The sequence below is a fragment of the Onychostruthus taczanowskii genome, unplaced genomic scaffold, assembly GCF_017590055.1.
Source record: "Onychostruthus taczanowskii isolate IOZ18803 unplaced genomic scaffold, ASM1759005v1 scaffold8, whole genome shotgun sequence".
Classification (NCBI taxonomy): Eukaryota; Metazoa; Chordata; class Aves; order Passeriformes; family Passeridae; genus Onychostruthus; species Onychostruthus taczanowskii.
In genome coordinates, this window is record NW_024505892.1 from 6807198 (window position 1) to 6831371 (window position 24174).

Below are 24174 nucleotides of genomic sequence, written 5' to 3' on the forward strand. Positions count from 1 at the left end.
ACCTCATAATTAAGTGCAGGGACAAAGATAAAGCTATACTTTAAGGCTCATTTTCATCCTTATAAAAGCAAAGTAACAAACCTAAGCACATGCAAACATATGCTTGCTCATATGCACACAAATCCCATCACGTGTATCGTTTTTAGTTAAGAGAAACGTGCCAACCAAATGTCAGCTTTGTTCTGATTTCTCTGTTAAGTCACACAACAACTGATCTTCTGGCTATGACAGAAAACATTGTTTAGCAACCTGGAAATGCATTGCAAGCTGCTTGATATTTTAACCTGTATCAAAAAAGCATAATCATATTTTGAAAACTTACCACAGCTTTCACAACTTTACAAATAGTTTAACAATCCAGTTCATACATATAGGGATCAATGTGAAGGGCTCATCTCTCTCCCACAAAAAAAAAAAAAAAAAAAAAAAAAAAAACACCAAAAAACAGATTGCTACTCTGCATTTAATTTTTACATGAAAAAACATTAGAAATATAGTAACAAGAACTTGTCATCCCCTTGGCTAACCATTATGGAAAAAGGGAAGGGTTTGGTTAAGGGTAGTTTTTTTGCTGCTTGCCTGCAGCTGTGAATATAGCAGGAGAGAGAAACAGGGAACAGAATTAGAGAAATACCAATGTTCTGTTCATCAAAGTTAAAAATGGCAATTCAGGTGTATCAGTGGCTGATTTTCTTTTAACCACTAAACCTCTAAAGGAGAGAACCAGTTCCCAGTGCAGACACAAAGTGATTATATTGAATATAAAAAGTAACACAAAATAAAGAAAGGCACGGGGAAGACAGATGATGCAGGTTGTAACTGCTTAATTAATTTACTGGAGGTTCGAAAGTTTACAGTAATCCCTTAAGCGTGGTGGAAAAGGGTCAGAAAGAGGGGATTGACTCACATCGAGAGTGTGGACCTGAGCATGTACATCTTTAAATTCTCACAAGGAAAGAAGAAAAAAAAATCAGACGAGACAAAGACTATCTTTCCCCATTCCTGCCTAGAACTCCACAAAGACAGAAGACTTTCATTTTTGAACTGTTTGGAGGTTGGGTTTGTTTCTTTGTTTCTTGGGGGCTTTTTGCATTTTCAGGTGAAATCTACCTGTGAAATGAACCAGTCAACTGCAATACCTGAAGCTAATCTGGTCCAACCAAATCAACTAATGATCAAACCCACCAAAGTTACATGACATGAGCATAATGCTCACCCAAAGGGCAGCCCCATGCACTAGATAAAAAGTGTTTTACTGCTGAAGTTTGACAACTGGAAGGCGCAGTATCATCACTCATTCCATTCTCCTTGTTTTCTATGGCTTGCAAGCTGCACTGGTAATGCCCTAAGCCCTAAGATCCTTTAGGTGTCTGCTGTTGAATCTGGCACAACTACTGTTTCTTCTCCCATCCACAAAAATCAGTGTCAGGATGAAACCCCCAGAAACCCACTGAGTTACAAAATTCTCTTGTTCTGTCTGGTGCCTTAAGGCCACCACCAGTTGAGTGCTACCACAAGTTCCCTAATATTTGATTTATCTTTCAGTAACTCAACAAAGCACTAGGAAGACCAGAATTACAAGACTTGTGTAATTTATTTATTCTTTTTTTCAGGCTTATCATAGTCATTCACATTGAACAAATATGCTTTCCTTGCTCGTAAGTAATTTCATTCCATAAACAGCAGCAAACTGCTACTACCACTTCCAGGTGAGAGTTATTTTCTTCCAACAGACACCACCTAACAAATAATGCACAACCTGTGTGATACATTCATTGCCTGGAGAACATAGCAAAGACAGCAAAATTGACAATTATAGAAAAAAAGTAACCCAAGCCAAAAAGCTACTCTAGACAAAAAAAGTACTTTATGAAATTTCTAAAGGTAAGTCACACACAAGCACCCCCAGTAAATATGATGTGCACACCATAACAAGTCAGTAAAGCAACACTGCAACAAACCCATTATTTCCTCTGCTCTGCATTAGCAGGGGTCCCCACACAATCTGTACCGTCTACGAGCATGGAAAACATGTCTTTTCCTTGCAGTTGTCCAGCACTAACAGCACTGTTAGGCTTCCATTTGTTGTTGCTTGTCTGCGACACAAGGAGAGATGCAGTAATCTTGGCAAATGCATCAACAAAACCACAATGGTTTCCAGCTACAAGACCCACTCCAGCAAATGAATATTACATTAAAAAGTCTCATGGATGGCATACAAAAGGCTTCAGAAGACACTGAGGCCATCAAAAACCAAAAGAAATAAACCAAAAAACACCAGGAAGAAAGCAGCTTAAGTTGCACTTTTAGGTAGTCAGGATACTTCACTGAAGGAATCCACTCTAAAAAGTTTTATACCAATTCTATAGATCTTCTGGCAATTGCACATAAAGATATTTTTCAAAAAGAGTGAAGGAGCTCCATAACTGACTAGGAAGATAGGGAAGAGCTCTCTAAGAGGAAAATAGCATGTCTGAAAAGACACCAATGCAATCACTCCTGGCTTGGAGCCTGGAAAACTATCTGTCTGACTGTGCCATTGCTCCATCTCCCGCAGGGCAATTACCTGTTTGCAAACTCCCCATCACTATCTTAGGGCCAGAAAGTTGTTCTACTTCAGATGGTGTTTCAGAACTTCCAGAACAGAGGTATAATTTACTTCACTCTGGTAAGAGGGGCAAGGAGGGTGAGAGTGACTTTAAAATGCTTTGTAATATCTTTTGGACAAAGCAGAAAATTCAATACCAGTTTGTTTACATTTGATCAGAATGTGATTCTAGCACAAATAAATTGATACACTTCCCCCTATCTTTGAATTTTGATTATTTTCTCCTTCAGAGCAACTATCTCAGTTGTTTTTTTCCAATGTCACCTCAAACAAAGTCTAAACTTCAGAAAAGAAGCACATGCAGGGTAGAGAGAATTATAAAGGTATGAGGTACTTATTTCTCTCTGAGGAGGTCATATCACCCGTCAACATGGGATTCCTAATGCATACTACTCTGGATGAAGAATTTAGCATTAGAGAAAGAGAAAATATTTTTTAAAAAACCATCAAAACAACCAATACATTATAGTATGGTGTGTACATACTCAAAAAACTCTTATTGAGTATTTCATCTTGCCCTGAATAACAAAAGTCAGAAAAGGACAAAAGAAAGTTAAGCAGCTGCATAATTCTCAGGGTTGGGGTTTTTTTCCAACTGTACTGGTTTTGGCTGGGAGAGAGCTTATTTTTTCATAATAGCTCGTTTTTTTCATAACATGGCAATGTTTTTGATTTGTTCTGGAAACAGCGTTGATAACACAGGGATGTTTTAGTTACTGCTGAGCAGTGGTTGCACAGAGCCAAGGACCTTTCTGCTTTTCACACCACCCCTCCAGTGAGTGGGCTGGGGGTGCACAGATTGGGAGGGGGCACAGCCACAACATCTGACTCTCCACACACACAAGTGAGCAAAGGGACACCGCACACCGTATGGCATCATACTCAGCATATAAAGATGGGAGAAGAAGGAAAAAGGAGGGGGCATTCAGACTGATACCATTTGTTTTCCCAAGTCCTGTTACATGTGATGGAGCCCTGCTTTCCTGGAGGTAGCTGAACACCTGCCTGCCCATGGGAAATGGTGAATTAACTCCTCGTTTTGCTTTACTTGCACTCACAGCTTTGGCTTTACCTATTAATCTGTCCTTAGCTCAACATACAAGTTTTCTTGGTTTTGCCCTTCCAGTTCTCTTCCCCATCCCACCAGGAAGGTGGAAGGAAGTGAGGAAGGGAATGTGTGGGGCTTCATTGCCAGCTGGGGTTAAACCACAACACCAAAGAGGCCCTGGGGGCTGGGGGTGGTCAGGGAAAATACATACTGGCAGCATGCAATGCTTCACAGCAAAAATTACCTAAAAATATATCCTATAAGTGTTGAATTTATGAGTTCAGACTTTTAAACTGAAAACCCTGATGCTTCCAGGCCCATGAATTTGGAGACTGACTGGTTTCCAGCTTTGAAGTACAGAGATTTTAGTGAACTTTCTGATAATGATTCAATACTGCACTATTATATTTTTCCTTTTATTCTCTTTCACTTAGGGGTAGTCCGAAAACCCCTAGCAGAGCACAATTCATTACTCAATCTTTTCAGAACCCATATAATGAAATGAAAGTATTATCAATTTCTACTTTCTTTTAACCATCTACTTCAAGCATATATCACTGATTTCTGCCATAATCCTCTTTCATTCATTTCACTTTTCATGTGAATAAAAGAGCCAAGTGGAAGAGTATATCATTGCCAGCTCCTTGATAGTGTGATATTCACAATTTTTCTTAGAAAGGGATAGGATCTTGCAGAAGCTGATAAAAATATGACAAAATCTGAGCTTCTTATGTAACAAGTAATTATGCTTTTCAACTGCAGACTAAAATTCTAAAAAAGAATAATCTCTGCAAGAGGAACCACATCCAGAACTTCTTTATTTACACACCATGATTTAAGTCAATCTTGTATTAAAAAAAAAAAAATGTCTGATTAGCAGTACTGTGCTTTCCACTTCATGGCCTGACAGTGCTTGCAGTATGACAGGGAGGAGAATGCTACAGACTTTTCATAATCTTGGTAATCAAGGTTAATATAAAATTTGCATATCACTTTGCAGATGCAAGGAATGCTTCCTGGAAGAGCACTGAAGTTAAAGTCACATATATCTGCCCAGAAATTAAGCACCAGCTAAAAATGTTACATATTTATCTCAAAGTAAATCCAAATGAGTTTACAGCCAGTAGTGTTCCACTTAAGATTTTTAGATAATTATTAAGGTAATTCATAAAACAGATTCATATAGCATACTAACCTCCAAATCTTTCACTGCCTTGGAAAACACAAAGCACCTATTGCATTTTCATCACTTCACCCTGAAGATAATCATTATTTTGCAGGGAACAGTGAAAAAAAGGTCAAAATCTTCATCAGTCTCATTGGCACTACATTATTTGATGGAAAGAGAATTGAAGAGTCTTGTACGTAGAACTATGCAATTCCTTACAACACTTCAGTACTTCAAGTATAATATTTCTACCCTCCTTTAAGTGCAGATCATACATATAGCAAAGAAAACCCAGAGCACAGCAGAACAAAAGAAAGCTCCTCACAAATTGTAATATAACAAAGAGAAGCAGTGGAAAAGACAATATTGAAAATTTTAAACAAAGGAAAAGGGAAGGAGTAAACTGCTGACATCTCTCTTTTCAGAATACAAACTCTTGAGCTTCTAAATTCTATGAATTCAGTATTTATGTAGGACTAAGAATAGAGCAACAGAAGCAATTGCTCAGATTCTACAGTTCTGTAGCCTGTAAAAATGAAGGCATCCAAAGTAATTTCTTCTACCCCCCTGCTGGAATGGAGTTTTAGGTGTTTTCTGGAGGCAGAGCCATCTCTGCTTGCAATGGTGAAGTACAGCTTGGATCACTGACTTAGACACAGCTGAAACATTTTACCTGAGTAACAATAATTTCTGCTATTTTTAATTAAAATTATACTTTGATACTAATTAATTAGCTTGGCTCTTTTTCAATGCAGCAGACCCCAGAATAAATTAGGTCTCATCAAAACAAGCTAGTAAAAGTAAAACCCACCAAGCTAGGAAAGTTATTATATACATCTCTTTAAGACAATTTTAAAGTTCTTAAATAAAAAAAAGAAAGGCGGTGGGCAGGAGGAGACAACACAATATGTGGGGGAAAGGCCATCAGCATATATCACCATTATTTACCTGCTTTCCCACCACCACCATTTGCCTATCCCTCAGGAAGTTCCTGTGTCCATAAATGAGCTAACTCTGGAAGGAAAGAAAGCACGTTGTGGCTGGCCTGCAGAACATCCCCTGCTGAAACAATGCCACAGACCTGAACTAACAGTCAAAGCCTGCTTGTTGTCTCTAAGAAAAGATAAAGAATTTCCAAGAAGTCTCCAATGGTGTTACTGAAAACCCAGATGCTGGCATTTCAGCTGTGACAAGGCTTGTTTGGGCAATGCTCACTTTCACTCCCTGCACTACGCTTTCCCAGTCTGAATGCTGGAATAAGTCAGTACTTGTACACGTCCTTTGAGACCCGTGAGTGTTTTGTGATCTGCAGAACTAAATTATTAAAATGGTTCTGATAATCACTCTATTGGAAATTACGTGGGTTTTTTGTCATCGCCAAATCAATAAATATCTTGGAAGAACTGAGAGAGAAATATGACAGATATGCTTGTACGCATTCATGTTTATCCTAGCAGTTTAAAAAGCTGGTGTTTTGTTTGTACTGGCAAGGCTTGGAAAAGCAATAAAAAAGTTCATTATTTAAAAAGTCTTTCTCTAACTAACTCTTCAATTAACTGTATAAAGAAGTCTTCTGATTAAGTGCTGCCTAGCAAGTAATAGTCAGGAGAACACTTAGAGGTTTAGAAAGTGTTTCTGATGAGAAAGCATCATTCCTCTTTGGAGATATTTTCAAACATTAAAGATAGTAGTAAATAGTGAGGCAGTTAAAAGTGCTTTCATCTGGTGAAAACTGTGAAGGAAAGAAGGAAGACAAAGGAAACAAATGTATAAGCCATTTCATTGTGCTGTAATGAACTAGAAACAAAATAGTTTATTGACAGTCTTCTTAAATTCTTAAAAGCCACAAAGCATTCTCAATGGAGTTACTCCCCAAAAAGAGTGCTAAAGAATGATGGACCTACACAAGGAACATTTCAGTGACTTATACTACCTGCAAACACAAGCTGTTCCAAGATTAAGGAAAAAAAAAAAACCAACAAAACTCTCAGTTTATTAAGTATTACCTTGGATTTCTGTAATTATACAGCTAACCTATCCTTTACCAACACCTTTTAAGAAACAATTTTTATATCTCTGGTAGAATGAAATATCAATCACTCCTCCAAAATGTTCTAATTCATACTTTATTTCTGAGAATCCTTAGAAACTTGAATAATTTAAAAGGTTTAATTTTAAACTTCAGTTTTAAAAAGTCTAAAATATTATGCTACCCCAAGTGAGACTGAAAGGAAATGGTAAGGGGAAAAGAGCCAAGAGAAATGGGTGGTAGTGGCAGACAAAGTTAGGTCTTATTTCTATAGCCAGACAAAAATTTACACAAAATATGACCAAAATGGTTTAAATAACCACTGAATAAAAAAAATAAATTACATTTAGGAATCCAGAAAAAAGTTAAGCATCCATCAGCTTGGGGGGTGGAGAAGGCTGGGCATCCACAACAGCTATTTCTGTCAGGCACATTCATGGGCACATTCATGAAATCTGCAGTGTGACCAACATCCATTCACATTTTTCCAATCTGGTTTATCCACCAGACCAAAAAGGCCCCTAATTCTTGAACTGGAGGAGGATTTCCCTTCATATTAGTGAGGGTTTTACATAATTCTATCATATTCCTCTAAACTGGGTCTTTTCCCAGGCCAGATAACTTAGCCTACTTCAGCATTGCCTCTCACACAGTTACAGATCGCTCTCCTCTGCCCCTGAACTCCTCCTCATGATGAGATTTCCATCAGACAATTTGCACTGTCTTGCTACTGAGCATTCAAGACTTATACAGAGTTGCAACATTAACTGGTTGGCTGCTTATCAGTGTTGCTTAAAATTTTCAGGAAAAGCACTTTCCATTTTACACTCTTACATTCAACTGGTCAAAAAACTTACACTAGCTACAAGTTTTATAAATAAAGTATGTCTTTGGTATTATTATCAGTAATTTTCTGTATTTCAAAATATTTTAAATAAAGGTCTATGAAAATTATCAGTCCTTTGGAATGTTGCTGGGGTTTTTAATATATTTTTGTACTTTCTTGATGTTAGATAGTATTTCAAGGGTAAAGCACATATATAAAAAAAAGGACCTTTGCCTTCTAAATAGGAAGCTGGAGTTTGGGAGGGTGAGTTTCTTCTAAAGTTAGCCTCAGTTCTACACGGTATTTTTCATTTCACTATTGGCTTTCCTTCCTTAGTTATACCAAATGACTAAATCACATCTAAGCCCCTGTCTTCTTAATTTTTTCTGCATGCAGCTTGTTTAGAGTCTCACATGTCTACGAGTTCAGAACAGTGATCTGATATCCAAAAAGGCAACAAACGTTCATATTTCACAAGAAATCTGTTTCCTACCTTACGTGGCATATGGCCCAACTGTACACACCATTACTCAATCCTCAGTCTAGAATCCTCCTGTTATGCTTCTATTACAGTTCCAAGACCTTTCAAGACCATAAAGGAAAGTAATTTTCCAAGATCTTTGAGCAATTTAAACTTCTGCAAATCCAATAAATCATTAGTATTATAATAAAGAACAAATTAATTATCCAAATCAGGATTCACAATTTTGCAAGAAAATTTGGCTTTCCAGCATTTTGCTGCAGTATTTCTGAAGGGATTAAAGACCTGCTCAGTGAAGTTCAGTATTTTTACTTTGGTAGCTATACTTCCAGGTGCAACATTGCTATGAAGCCAGTATCCCAGCCAGCACGTTTGCTAAACTACAGAGCATCACTACTCTATAGTGAATTTTTAAAGAAACCAAGTAATTGGTGGTTTACAAATTTGAAATTTATGGATCCAAGTCAAGAGTTTATTTACCAGTTTCTGATATAAACATCAGATACCTAATATATAAAACCAAAACTGAAAAGCCCACGGTTCACATTTCAATGTGGACCTCATATGTGAGTGACTACACATGTGATCCTGTGGGAACAAAACAAACCTGCTGAGGGTGAGGGGGAGACCATACAAAAAATAGCAAACGGGGACATTTTGGAGACAGTGTTAAAAAAAAAACAAAAACAAAAAACGAAAAAAAAAAAAAAAAAAAAAAAAAAAAAAAAAAAAAAAAAAAAACAAAAAAAAAAAAAACACAAACAAACAAAATCAAACTGAAAAGGGATGACATAGGTAGCAAGGGAAGTGGAAAAATGACTGTGACAGAAGCAGAAGGGAAGAGACAGCCCTCAGTAGTGAGATAACCCCTACTGTGCAAAGCAGGAGAGAACTTGAGGAAATGAACAGAAGCATTAGACAAAACAATTCATTCAGACAGGAATAAACATCTCAACTAAAGTAAATTAATTACAGTAATAACCAACAAAGAAAACAATGAGACAAAACTCCTAGTCACTTAAAAAGTTCAAACATCAAAAATCCAAAAATAGTTTTCTTTTGAAGCAAACTTGAGGCAGGTCAAAAGCAGCATATTTCCAACAGAGTGATTAGAAAAAGATTCCAGAACTAACAAGTACCAAAATCAAATCAACCTTGATCCCAAGGGATTGTGTAATCAAACCCTTTTCTTCGAGAGTTCATCTGCATGTTAAACAAGCAGAACAGTAGTTGCAGATGCCTTGCTAGCAGGAGACAGGAGACAGATTGCATCATTACAGGACTTCTGAAACTCCCCAAGTGCAAAATATGACAACTGAAGAATTACTGGCCCCAGGCTTGCAGAAACCCCCAGAAATAGTCCTAACATGGAATTTACATCAGAATTCCTTGTTATCTATAGTGTAGACACTAGAAGCTTAAATCGTTGCAAAAAAAAAATATTATCAGGAATACAGAAAGGCACTACTAGGTTCTTAAGCTCAAAGTTCTTGAGCCACATATATACTCAAGGCTGGAGGTGTACTCTGGGGAAGATTCGAGCATCAGTTTGTCCTGTTCCTGAACTGTTCTACAAGCTTCCACTTCTATCTGCCCACAGAGCCAGGGTACAAAACTAGGTAAAAACTTTTATCCAGTAAAGCTACTATGGTAATATAATAATAATATGTACTTTTATAATAACATAATCATATGTACTATTATAATAATAAAGCAATAATATGTTTTGTCAAAAAATAAAGATAGAAATAATTGTCCAGCAGAATACAGTTAAAAAAAGTTAAGGAAATGGATTATTTGAATAATATATTCCCGTGAATAAAAGGCAGTGTTAAATTGTTCCAAAAATGTATAAACCAAATAAACTAGAGCGGCACGCAAAAACACTGTGCTAGTTTTGAACAGGAAGCAGTAATGTTTCAACAGAGCACAGCAGAGTACAGAAATGCTGTTTAGAAGCTAATTAGCCAAGGTGCAACACTTTTGTTATTACAACCTACTTGGCCGTGCTGCTAACCTCCAAGTCGCCACATGAGACTTCCTTAGAGTGCAACCTGGGCTATTCAGCCCCTGATAATCTCTACTCTCCTGCCTCACTTAAAAATGAAGGAAACAGCAGTGACATTTACCTGATTGTAACAAAGTACATGCAAACAATTGTGCTCAGCAGTGATCTCTAACAGTGACCTTGCTTGTACAGGCAAGGATCCAATTCCAATTCTTGTTATAGAAACCAGTGCTTATTTTCCTCAGTGATAGCTAAACTCATTGACCAACAGGTAGATAAAAGTGCCAAGATCACAAGCTAAAAGTGTACAGCATGGAACTCATATGAGAAAAATGAAAAAAAATATTTCCATTCCAAAGTGTAACTCAACTGAAAACCATAGGGGGAAAAAACCCTAAACTAAAAAAAAAAAAAAAAAAAAAAAAAAAAAAAAAAAAAAAAAAAAAAAAAAAAAAAAAAAAAAAACCCAAAAAAAAACAAAAAAAAAAAAAAAAAAAAAAAAAAAAAAAAAAAAAAAAAAAAAAAAAAAAAAAAAAAAACAAACAAAAAAAAAAACCCACAAAAAATCCAAACAAACAAACAATAAACCCTAAAAAAAATAAAAAACTCCTAAAAACCTACTAAGAGTAATGTTAAACCAGAACCTTGAGAGCTGAAAGAACCGAAATCACAAAAATTTCAACCCTGATTGTGCAAACAAGCAGTTGTGCATAGATAGGACACAGATTTCCCCTCCTGTTCATAAAAGCAATTGTGCAAGTTGGCCAAAAATCACAGCAGGTTGCATTAGCAGGCCTCCTGTTCTACTCCAGGCTTATGTTTAATTTAAACAAACTGGGTTACCCTTGATTTCAATATTCTGTTGGACGACCAAGCAAGGGAAAGAATGAATTTAAGCAGAGTCTATGGAGAGATAATGTGAAGGTTATAACATAAGTGAAAAATGGCCACATTGCTAAGAGAAGGCTCCAACCACCAATCTCATTGTCAAGCCTGGCCATCTGTCAGCAGAAACCTGATTTACTGCATACAATGCTGCTACACTTGATCACTACTGTTCTGTTATAAAAGGCTCCCAAGGTTTGTTTAAGGACACCAAATAGTCCTTTCTAGCAACATAAAAAGGGTTAATAAAACACTTCCTCAAAAGCCAAGATTTTGGAACCAGGATTCAGAACTTTAAATCAAATTTTACCCAGTTTCAATGCCACTAGTAGATAAAACTTCTTTAGAAATAAAAACATTAAAACCTGGGAAACAAAAACCAAAAAAACCCCTCAAAATTATAGCAAATTACATAATTTTTACCATATATTCAAGGCTACTTGCACTGAAGCTTATTTATGGGTGTTATTTTAATAGTGTGGAATTGCAACAAACTTTAGATAAAGGCACTCTTAAGATACATTCCCACAATACCACTATTCAACAAAACCATCAATAAAGCAGCCACTTTCTTTCATTGAATAATTACTCTGGAGATCCAATCTGTTTGCAAGAGCAGTAATGACAAATATTTAGATAAGGGCCTGTAAGCTCACGGCATAACAATTCAGGTGAGCACATGTAATCCAACTCTTCCCCCTCCTAGACAGCAGAACAAAAATGCCCATGTATGAGATTCATCCTTCACACCTAATACCCACTGAGTAAAACAGCTGCAGGTACTTTCTCAGGTTAATCAAACAAATGAAATAACAGCATCCAGGAACAACAAAACAATTTTTCCCTCCAAACAACAGGCCTACGCTGCAGGTGGTTTTGTCCCATAGCAAGCAAACAGGAAAAAACCACATCCTGAACAGCTGCTCATTAGGTGAGCACCATTCTGCCTGCACAGCAAATGAAGCAAATGTCATATGGAAAAAAACCACAGTTACGGTCATGTAATTAGACATGGTAACAAAGGCATACACAAAAGAGATGGGAAGACAAGTACAAATTACAATTGCACAGGCAATTTATTTCTGGGAGTTTATAATTTTTGATATTCCTGGACTTTACCCTTACCATTTCTTTTAACAAGGCTTTTTTCCACTTATTTTCCCCCCCATTATACAATAACAGATAACTTTGGACAATCACCTGCTATAAAAAAATTATCCATTCCCATACAATTATTGATACTGAATGGAACACTTCACTTGAGGACACTGGGAGAATGTGTCAGAATCCATCAGAACAGACCAAAAAAACACAAAGTGAATAGGACCTTGCAGTAAATATTACAAAGTGCTGTGAATTTATTGCAGGCTTACCTGATACTCGTTGGGCCAGAAAGTGCTGACAGCCAACTCTGCTCGAAGCCAGTCTTTGCCAGTGGAACCAGTGACATTCCAGATGGGATTAGCCAGTGGTCCTTTGTTCACCCTAACAAGGATGTTCAGAGTGCCTGGGTTTCCTCCATTCTTGCTGTACAGAAGGTAGCTGAAATCAATGCAGTGAGTATCATTTTCTTTCATTGTTGGAAGCTGAAGTCGAGTCTTTTCTCCAGGGTCATGGTCTGATGAAATCACTATCATATATGATCCTAAGAAATGGGGGGGGGGAAAAAAAGTGGTATTAAGTAAAAAAGATAAATACTAAGAAACTGATTGTTCACTGTGAAAAAGGATGAAATGCATAGGTTTTCTTATCCCAGAAACCTCAAAATTCAAGCGGATGAAATCTAACAATATACAAAATGGCTAGATACATATCTTCTGTAGGTACTACTTCAGTCATCACATATCTCTGAGGACCTTTCTAGATGTCTCCACCTACAAACTTTTCTTTCTCTTGTTTTAGTATCAGATAATTGGAAACCAGACCACAGACGGGAAAAAAATAACAAAAGAAATAAAAGGATCATCATTATTTTGAGGTCACTGAGGCCAAAATTCTCTCAACTTGCTCGGCAGATTTTTCTGAAAACAAAACAAAAAGTAAGCTCCACATTCCTCAAGGCAGCTTTATCACACCCTTTTTCACCCAAGAAAAGCCAGACTTGAATTTGAGATATAATAGCAATGGAAATAGCTGACTTAGGACACCAAGACAAATTTCATTGGGAAAGTTTTGTTTGCTGCTCCATTTGCCAATGGATTTAAGAGGATAACAAAAGTTTCTACAGCTAGAAGAGTGTCCATCTTGTAAATGTGCATGACAAATATACACATAAGACAAAACAGGCTGTGCCTGTCTAGCTACAAAGGCAGAAAGTGGAAATCATATGTTTAAACATGTTGTACAGACACTAATAATGAATCAGTCTGTTCTGCTGTTCTGCAGAATGGATGGTAAAGACAGACTGCCATCTAACCTAGCCCAGAGCTGATCCATTTCTTCAAGAGTGACAGCTCCAGACCAGGTACTACCTAGTGAGTGAACCCTACAGAAAAAAGCTTGCTAGATAGGGTATGCCAGGCTGAACTTTCCAACCAAGTGAGAAAATCCAATTCAACATATGATCTGAATCATTGATACAGGATCGTTTCACACCCTAAATCTACCCATCTGCCTAATGATTCCAGAATCTTCCTGTTGACAGATTTTCCTTTTACTTTCAGTCCTAAAGGGCATCACAATAAAGGGCCTCTTCTTATGAGAAAAGTTCAGGTTAAAACTACCAAAAATAGAGAAAAAAATCAAACTAAATTAAAACTAGTATATTAATAGTTAAATAATAATAATAATAATAATAATAATAATAATAATAATAATAATAATAATAATAATAACAATAACGAATTATTATTATCATTATTTAATTAATTATTTTCATCCTTTAATAATTATTCATTATTTAATTTAATTATTAAATGAATTTTATTTTTAATTATCAACTATTACTATAAACTAAACAAAAAAAAAAAAAAAGGATTTGTAAACATTTGCCCAGATGAGTAGTCCTGGGAGTACGTACATGAATACTGGTGAAAAATCGTCTATGAAATACACTTATATAAATTATTTTGTATGTCAAATTTTATCCTTTAATTTTTAGACAACAAGGAACTATCATGTTCTATTATATCCTAAACAGTTGTATTAGGCATTCTGAAAATTGTTCACAAGCTGTTGCTCAGGAAAGGATGAAAATTTATGCACATGGATTAAATTATCTGTTAGATGCTAATTTACTAGCCTGTAAAGTAAGTCTCTGCTAAAAAACTTCAGAAAAAAAAAGAAATACTACAGAATGAAAACTGTTCTTATTAAAGCAGAGTGCATTGAAATCTATATTTTTAGTAGTCATCTTTAAAAGAGGGTTTAAAGAAAACTACTACAATGTAACATAAGCAACCAGTTCATATTTAGAATTATATGCAGAATCCATTATTTATTTTTCTATTGAAGAATTTGGCAAAGTAGCAATTCCTGGTTATTTCTTCATCATTAATAGCCATTGTTAAAATCAAAAAGGAATCCCATTACACTATTTAGGTTCACTGGTACTTTAAGTCTTTAAAGTAGCATCGGTTGATGGCTATCTGAGAAAGTTTTGTAAACTACATCCACTGGTGTGCAATTTTCATGCCACTTGACTCTGGAATAAACTTAATAATATGCTTGTTTGTAGTCTCTATAATCTCTATTTTAGTAATACATGCTTTCTTATAAGCACCTGATCATCAGACTAGAGAATAAGATTTTCAAAAGTTTTTTTACTGAATACTACACATGCGGCAGGGGGAGGCTGTACATCAGAAACTTGGGGTTTTTCCTTCCTCATAAGAGTTGGAAAACTGAAAAGGTTCAGCAAAAAATTACAGACTGCTTCCCACAGTTAGCACTAATTGCCCATGGCCATCTAAATTGCTTCTTTGCCTTTGTTCCTTGTATCTTGCAAATATTTTTAAGCAATACACAAAAATGCTCAGTCTTTCCATGGAAAAAAAAAATTAAAAAAAAGAAAAAAGCATTTATAGTATTTCTAAAGCTAGGATACAGAAGAAGATAAACCTTCCAACATTTTCTGAAAGTGAATTTTGGGGGAGAAGGGGGAAAAGGAAGAAATAGAATATTCTAACAATCAACTTTTGCAGATTTTTTAAAATGTTTCTCTCAACTTCTCTCAAGATAAAACCACTGGAAGGAAAAGAAAACCAAACTCCTCAAATTGCAACAAATAAACTAGAAGTATTTAAAGATCCTGTTTCTATAGTAAGAGAATCAGCTACAGCCCTTGGAAGCTCCAACATACATTTTTAACATATCAACATATTTTATAGTACTCCATCTTCTCAATCTCATTTTTCATTATTTAAAAATACTTAGCAGTGAATTTACATACATCTATCTATATGTTAGTCCTACAGCACTTCATGAGATGCTCCAGACAGCATTCATAGACCATTTATCACAAAGCCAAAGCATCTGTTCAGCTTCTTGGAAACTACTTCCCTTCTCCTCCTTTTTTTAAACTTTAGCAGCTGTATTCCACAAATGTACAGAACCCTGCTCCCTCCTCAGACATCTACCTACTCCAAGAACATCAGAAGTCAATGCCAGAGTAAACTATACAGCAAAATTATATCTTTGGAAAACATACAAAATATTTTCTTACACCTTTCATAAGAAAGTCATTCTTTACTTGTAAAGAAATACAATAGGACTGAAAAAGTTAGGAGTTCCCCCATTTATATATGCCTGCAATATCTTAATATTAGTTATTAATAATGATATTATTGCAAATATCTTAAGGTATTATTGGACTTGGCAGAAATGCAGAGTGTAAACAAGGGATTGGCTAACAATCTCATTAATTCCCAAGATTACCTAACTGTTTGAGATTTTCAGTGAGAGCTTAGAGCAAGGGTTACAGCTAACTATTCACAGTGGTGCTCCAGCCTGGAGCAGGGACACAGGGTGAGGAGAAAGGAGCAGCAGACACCAAGTGCAATGGACTGACTGCAGCCTCCAGTTGCCATCCTTGTGCTGGGTTGGAAATTTGGTTAATTTTCCCCCAAGATGAACCTGTTTTGTCTTTGACAGTAACTGGTGATTTATAAAATAAGTGATGTCCTTGTCTTTGCCTCACTCCATGAGCTTGCCCACACTATTTTTCCCCTTGTACTGCTGAGGAAAGGACCAAAAAAGGCAGGGTGACGGGCTGGCCAAGGTCAACACATCGCAGTGGCCAGAAAGGTAAAGAGCAGCAGTTGGTGCTGGCTAACACGAGTACTAAGTGCTTTATTAAATCCCAGTAGAGCCAGGCTCCATGATTTTTTCCCATTGTTACTGGCCTAACAAGGTCAGGCACAGGCAGATATATAACACTGTGTACACCTACTTCCCCTGAAAACAAGGAAGAAAAAACACACTAACCTACGTTGTTTCCCTAAAGATTTTACAAGAAGGAAGTCAATTGCAAGTGAGTTACTCCATTAAATCCCAAAATGGTAAAAAATAAAAAATTAAATTAAATTATTAAGAAAAAAAAAAAAGAAAAAATAAAAACTAAGTGTACATATTTGGGGCAATGGAGAAAGAAAAGCTCTACATGAAAGAGCAGAAATTCATTTTTTCTTCTTAAAAGACAGAAAAGGCAAATTTCATATATGGATGATGATACAAAAAAAACAAAAGAAAAATATCTCAAGTCCTCATTTGTGCCTGGACAAGGATCCATTTCTCTTGAATATTCCTTTCACTCCCTATTTTTCATAATGCTCCAGCATGATGTCTTCAGTTACTCTGGCAGTTGGTGCAGCCACAAAATGCACTCAACTCATCAGTAACATTTTTCTCAAAAATCTTTTTTGTAGTTTGACAGTGATGATGTTTCATCCTTCTTTCAGTAATTCCCAGAAGAATCTTCTCCATTCTTGTGATTTTGCAATCTTTAAAATACATAAATATGTCCTCTTTCCCCCAAGAAGCTTAATTTTTTCTACTTAAATGTAGTTTAAATTTCTCCAAATCATACTCCATCCTCTCATTTAGCTTTTCTTCTCTGAAGTGCCTGCTATCTATTTGCCATTTAATAGCTTCTAATGTTATTCCTGATGTAAAAGGTCAATCCAATTCTCTCCTATACAAAACAGAAACATCAGACTATGAAACAGATAAATGGCACTGCCTCCTAAGCTTTGACCAAGCTCTTGCAAACAGTTCAGCTTTAGCATCAGTCTTTCAGGAAGATTTTGATGCCTACTTGGCATTTAAGTCACGAACTTGCTAAAAGGTGTCTTTACAGCTGTGGAGTAAGAGCTACTAGACTTTCCCTGAGCCAAGTTATTAAACATAGCTGTACATACATCATAGTTTTCACTACCTTTTATTTACTTTGATAATCATTTAACTTGATGTCCTAATTCAGTGGCAAGGACAGATCATTTCAGAATAAATGAATTCTTTAACCAATTAGTTGTGAAAACTCTTCTGTTTCATCCCCTACTGAAAACCAAGCTCTCTTATCACCTAGCAGTTAATCAAAGCTAAGAAATCGCACTAAGATTGAAAAAAAAATCCTTATATAAAATAAAATGTGCCCACTGTAAGGTACCAATGTGACAAAGCAGTTTCCCGATCAAATTATTTTCTCTCACTTCCTTGCTTCCTGAAAAACTGGTTTGTATTTGAAGTGTGAAACTTGTAATTTTCAGCAGGCTGGTCTTCAGCTCCTGCAAATCCTCTTTCCTCCAAACAAGAACTAACTATCAAACTATCTCCATTTTGGAGACATACTGTGGTAATTTCTCTGCCTATGAATGGCAATGTCAATTGCACAAACTGGAGGGTCCAGGCACTCGCTTGCCCTATCCTAAAGCTCGAGACTGTGTGACCTTTTTATCTTTTAATAATGACTGTGTAACATAGTCCCTGATTACATTTTGGGCAACATTTATGAGAGACTGCAGGCAAAGAACAGACACTGAAATAGAGAAATAGGCTTGCAACTGGAAGCAGACTGCAAAGAAAAGTTCAGAAACATCTATATTAATTCACAGAAAATTATATTTCACACGCAGTAGTATTCATGCCTGTTTGGTTCTCCAGAGAATGCCTTCCCTGTGACAGTTTGAGACAGCCTTTTACTTGTGTTTCTGTAATGTGCAAGAAGGCAAAAAATAAAGGCTAATTATAAAAAAATCAAAAGCTCTTACATTTCTCTTCTTGCAGGGCGGATATTCTGTTCAAAAGAAAAAAACCAAAGCCTATCAATCCTTTAAATATACTCCAGGTAAGCCTCCATGTGCTTGGGTTTAATAAAACCTCAAACCATTATAGCCTTTTGCCCTCCATTACCCAACATATAGTAAAGGTCTGCAACCCTAGGACAGGAAAAAAACCAAAAAAACCCCCCCAAAACAAAAAAAACCCCAACAAACAAACAAACAAACAAACAAAAAACCCTAAAGAAATTATTCCTAAAGACTAGACACATTGTTAGGGTTTTTAATTTTAGTGCACTGCACTATCAGTTAAGGATACCCCTTATGGAGTGTGTCTAGAGAAAAATGTTATTTTGTAACACTATATTGCTTAAGAAATATTATTTGATGCACATTTAAAATATTCAATATAGTTATACCCTGGTTTTACCTTCTTTCATTCTAAAAAAATTCAAATATCATGTTATTGGTGTAAACAACATAAGATTTCTCCAAAATTTCTTTAGATGGCTACAATTCAGAGGTATCTTTCCACTTACTTCACTTGTTTACAATATCATTCCCCATACAAAACTCAAACTGTTGAAGGCTTGTTTCAAGTTCTTTACAGGTTGTCAAAGTGAAAGCGGGGGTGAATCAGGACCATGAATTTCAACTTCATTGCCTAGCTCAGTTCCAAGGCACCACAACTCAAATGCAAGTCAAGATAAGACTCTGAATTTACTACAGAGATTAAAAATAGCAACAAAAATACACATTACAGACATGGGAAATTTTTCTGGAAAATGGCAGTCTTTTGGAAGGTTTCCTACTTCCCGTGGAAAATGAGAATTATTAAAAGAACCAACCCAAAGCAGGTTATTAAGCTACACTAGAAATAAAAGCAGAGTACTCATTCAGTTTGAACAGAAACTTAGCCTCATGGACTGCAAGAGCTCATCAATTCATCAATTTCACACTGACATTGCAATTTCACAGGAGGAGAAAAGGTGTCCTGCCCTCCAGGCTGTACTTGTTGAGGCCAAAAGCCCTGCTCTATAGCAAGGTCATGAAACTGGGATTCCCCCGTTAACCACACCCACGGAGGTCAAGCAACAGGGACACAGCCTGACAAGACTGATACAGGCAAGGCAAATAAAAACAGCATCAAATCGGCCAAAGAATTAATATCACGGGCAGCATAACACTTTACCAGTGTTTACAACTATCATACTACTGGATTGATACTAATATCATCATTAGTTCAATTCCATGAGAACAAAAAATGTTTGCAACTGAAAGGGAAAACAAGAATTGAAAAACCTCATGTTTCAAAGGCATGAAGTATTTGCAACAAAGTGCATGATGAACTTTGGTCCAAAAATTGTTCCTTGGGCTGGATGTAGCTACAAAAGTTTTGTTCTCCATACTAACATTTTTGAAATTAATAAATATGAAAAACATTTCACTCTGGAAGAGTTGCAATTTGTTGTTTTCTCATACATAACACTAAAATCCTGTGGATTTGTTTGTACTGATGCAGAGAAAATAGACCATGATGACATACCAGTTTCTGAGGTATGGTAATTTTCTCCCTCTTCTTTTCACATGATGGACCTTTAGCTAATACATAGATTTTAGGAACTCCAAAACCTGAGACAGAATAATTTCATCAACTGACATTTGCATTGCAAGCTTGTAGTTGTCTGTACAAGAGAGCATTTATCTTGCATTGTGCTCCTTTGAATTGCCTCTTCCAGCAAAACATTCAGAAAATGACGTTTGATACAGTGCATCAGGCAGGCTCATGAAAGGACAGTGTTACTGAACAGTAAGCTGCATTGCAGTAAGCAAAAGGCACATAACAATAGTTTCATATTCCTTTGGGGATTAAGTGAGGTACTCTGCCATGAATTTTTTAACATCAGTGTCCATGAATGGATGGCTAAGACAAAAGTAACAACAGCTCTGAACTGTGTGAATTTGTGCTTCAAACCCATAAATACCCCATGGATGGTGGCTTAGTGACTCCAGGATGCTTCTCAGTCACCCAGGGGTCTGATCTGGCTGCCCAAAGAGCAGCATACATTGGCCAACTTTCTGTCTGGAAGAAAATGTCTTTTCTAACCAAAATTTCCAAGAAACTCCCAACTCCTGACTAACATCAGCTCGGGATGAAGCTATCCAGTTGGGATAACAAATAACTGGGTACCATTTGTGCCTGCCCAGCCTAAAGCCAGTCAGATGTTTTAATCTTAAGCTGTTCCCAGAGCAGCAGCTACAGTTGCCAAACTCCAAGGCACTCCTGCACTTCCAGGGAAAATTTCAGTCCCATGAAGACACCAACACCTAAAAACACTTACAACAACTTCACTGCATGAAAAACAGGTGCAGAGAAGAGTTTAAACCCATTTTGCTTCACCATTCCTGTTAGCTGCTCTGATATGACTTGACTGGATAAGGTGAGCAGTAACGCACAGACATTTCCCTGCATGTTAGCTTTGTTCCACCCATTTTTGTGACAGGCCTGCAGGATGAAAGACCAGTGTTGGCCCTTCTGTATCCATCTACAGCTCTAGGATGTCACTGTATCACTGCCACCGCTGAACATTCAGCATTTAGATGTTTCAGATGCTGACAAAAGAGACATACATTACTGAGGGTGTTACAGTAGATGGGAATCAAATTATCTGGTTTTGTGGATATTATTTATTTGGATAGAAATTAAAGTGAAATATGAAAGTATTTAGAGGAGTAGTCTAGGGCAGACTGTCTTATAGAAAAAGTCAGTGCTGAGCACTTGCTTAAGTCTTTGGTGTGCTGCTATGTGTTTGCTGCAGTGCACAAAAACAAGTTCACAGAAAATTCACAAATGTCAGCCAAGGTGACCTGAAAACTCACAGCCACTGAAATTCACAGGACTTTTACTCCTACCCTGTGCTCTTCTACACCTATGCTCATCAGACCCTTGCAAAGCAACACACAAATCCCATAATAAAAGACCTAGATCTCCTGTACCTTCCTCTTGAGAGAGGCAAGGAGACAGAAATGTTTGATTTCTTTGTAGGTGTGGGAAATGAACTGACTCCTGGAAAAGTCCAACAAGAACTAGAGCCACATCAAGATAAGAGAGAAACTGAAGAAAAGTGGAATTTTCTCCATTAAAAAACATAGTTCTAAGTAACTTCTTTCAATTATTTTCAAAGTATTTAGATAAAGGCAGATCAAAATGTATCTTTTTGTCTTTTTTATTTTTCTGGTTTTGCCAGATAAAAAATACTCTGCAAACACTCTAGGCTTGTTTTCCCCTCCTAAGTACTAAGTGGCATTTAGATTTTAACTGAATGGGAAAAAATGTAATTTTTGAATGTGCATTCATACTCAGAGTGTCTTTCACACACTAGTCATTCTTCCAAAAGCAACAATATTAAAAGTACATTGAGAACATACTTACTCCTATTAGCTTAAAACACTGAAACTGGAAACAGAAATGAAACTGGTCATTCCCTGGATAAACATGTGACAGGAGAAAGTACGAATCAACAATCTGCTGAGAATACTATTCCCAAGTATGACCGACAGTTAAATAAAGGCTCATTACCAGACATGACAGCAGACTACAACTACTATTACAGACCTTTCAGAAGTGGAAATTAAATGTCCTATTATTTTTTTATAGTAGTCTTAGATTTTATTTAAAGCATGGGAGCTTCATAAAACATTTTCACTGGGTTTTTTAGGTTGGTTTTTTTTTTTTTTTTTTTTTTTTTTTTTTTTTGGGTAACTGGAAGACTATTCATTTCTTTATTTTCAATCATTTTTTTCTCGGCACCAATAGTAATGTTTCCTGTTATGAAATCAAATTTTCTCAGAACATTGCTTTATGCAACAGTGACTTGAAGAACCTCTATTCCCAGGTTTTGTTGTTTTTACAGGTGTAGGACCTACACTAAAGGAGTTCTGTATTCCTTGATGACATGCAGAACATGAGTTAAGAACCAGCGGCTGAGAAGGATTACCACTGGAGTTTAGAAAAACCATTTAAAACAATATTGAAATAGTGGAAATAATGTTCATCCTATGCATTCAGAAGACAGATTTGTTTGCTGTTCTTCAAAATATCATGTGACCTCCCCTCTGAAGTACATACCTCACTTTGTAGTGACTCACACTCCAGTTGAGCAAAACCATAAGTCAAGCCTTTGTCAATATAACAGCAGTACTCTCTAGTGAACTGAAGTACTTCCTTAACAAAAAAAAAAAGCTGGAAACCTTGAAATTTATTAAGTTCCAAGGAAGTCTTCCATCTGTCTTCCCGACCATTGTAGCCATGATATTATGAAAATCCTTTGCTGGGATTTTTCCTCTCCTGAGAAGCTGAGGAGCCTCAGGAGAGAAAGGTAAACAATTACTATCTGCTGCTGTGGAATGCAACAGGTGCATCCGTGATTGGTCCATGTGGATTGTTTTTCATTGATGACCAATCACAGCCACCTGTGCCAAGGCTGTGAGCAGTCACAGGATTTTTGTTATTCTGTTCTGTTCTTGTTGTAGCCTTCTGATCTCGGTTCTTTTAGTATAGTCTTAATATAGCATTTTAATATAATATCTAACATAATAAATCAGCCTTCTGAAATGGAGTCAAGCCTCGTGTCTCCACACGCGGAGAGTCATCAACAGACCATCAACACATGGTTACGCATATTTGTAAAATAAAATCATGAGCAATTTAGCATACATGGTAGATTGGCACTGAATGCCCCATAAAGAGCTGAATATTACATAGATGGAAAGGAAGAGGAAGAGGCTAAAAAAGGATCATATACAGAAAATGTCTTCTGAAATTATTTTGATTTTCCAGTTACTGATGGTAATGTTGATCTTGCAAGTGCAAGCAGTCCCATAATGCATATCTCTATGAGAATTGTAATAAATAATTTAACAACACCTAAAGAGAACACTCAAAATCCATGAATCATACATATGCAAAAAATGCACTGAGGAATGCACTACCCAAGAATATGAGGATTCATACACCACTAAATTAATTACCACAGAAACTAGATTAAAAACTCTAAATACACATTGTGCATCAGAAAGAATTCATACAGACAATAAAAATAATGGACAAAAAACCCAAGCCAAAACACAGTTAAAACATTTGTCTTGATACCTAGGAAGGCTTACAAAACAGATTAAAACCTTAAGTTCAGACATTAGAATTCCTTGCTCTCCTAGACGCTGGAGCTTGCAGTTAAAACAAAGACATGGGGTTTATGGTGTGTGACAACTCTCGTCATCATGCTTCACATCTTGCTAACAGCCCTCTGCTCCACAGATATCAAACTACTCTTCTCTCCCAAACACTTCAACTGATTAGCATTAAGATGCTACACCCAGTGTAAAGGCTGGATGCCTGCTGCATCTCCATCAGCCACGATGAAGCTGAGGATGCCTGAGAGGTCATCGCATTTTCCATCCAAATTAGTTGTTTTAAAACAAACAGATAAATAAGTTCTCCTTACAAAACACTTGCCTCTCAAGTCGTATTAGCAGCTCAACTGGTTTTACGCTCTAGTACACACTGCCTTTCTTCCACAGGGAAATACTCCTGAAATAGATGGAAACAACCCTATCTATTATAAAAATCACTCATGCCAGCATACTATCATTTTTATAGTGTTTTGAAAGAAATAATTTTTGTCAGTGTCCAGCAATAGGAGAACAATACGGAGAAAGACTGCAGATAAACTAGGACTGCTGTTTCAGAGAAAACCTGAAGTTCAACAGCTATGAATGGCTAGGCTAGTCTTGTTGTTTTGGGGATTTTTGTTTTCATCTCAGGATACACCTTGGTTTATGAAGATTCACATCTTTCCTCCTGACACCACACTTTCCAACTCATAAATTTTGAAACAGCTATTTTTC

At 36.5% G+C, this 24174-nt stretch overlaps 1 protein-coding gene across 8 annotated transcripts in view; it reads right to left on the reverse strand.

Moving 5' to 3' along the window:
• The window catches only part of PTPRK (protein tyrosine phosphatase receptor type K), a 380562-nt gene that overhangs the window by 239713 nt on the left and 116675 nt on the right, over positions 1-24174 (reverse strand). For all 8 annotated transcript variants that reach the window (XM_041423851.1, XM_041423846.1, XM_041423844.1 and 5 more), the window contains exon 3: positions 12427-12698. In XM_041423851.1, the coding sequence (XP_041279785.1) occupies positions 12427-12698 (272 nt within the window). The remainder of the gene's footprint in view (positions 1-12426; positions 12699-24174) is intronic.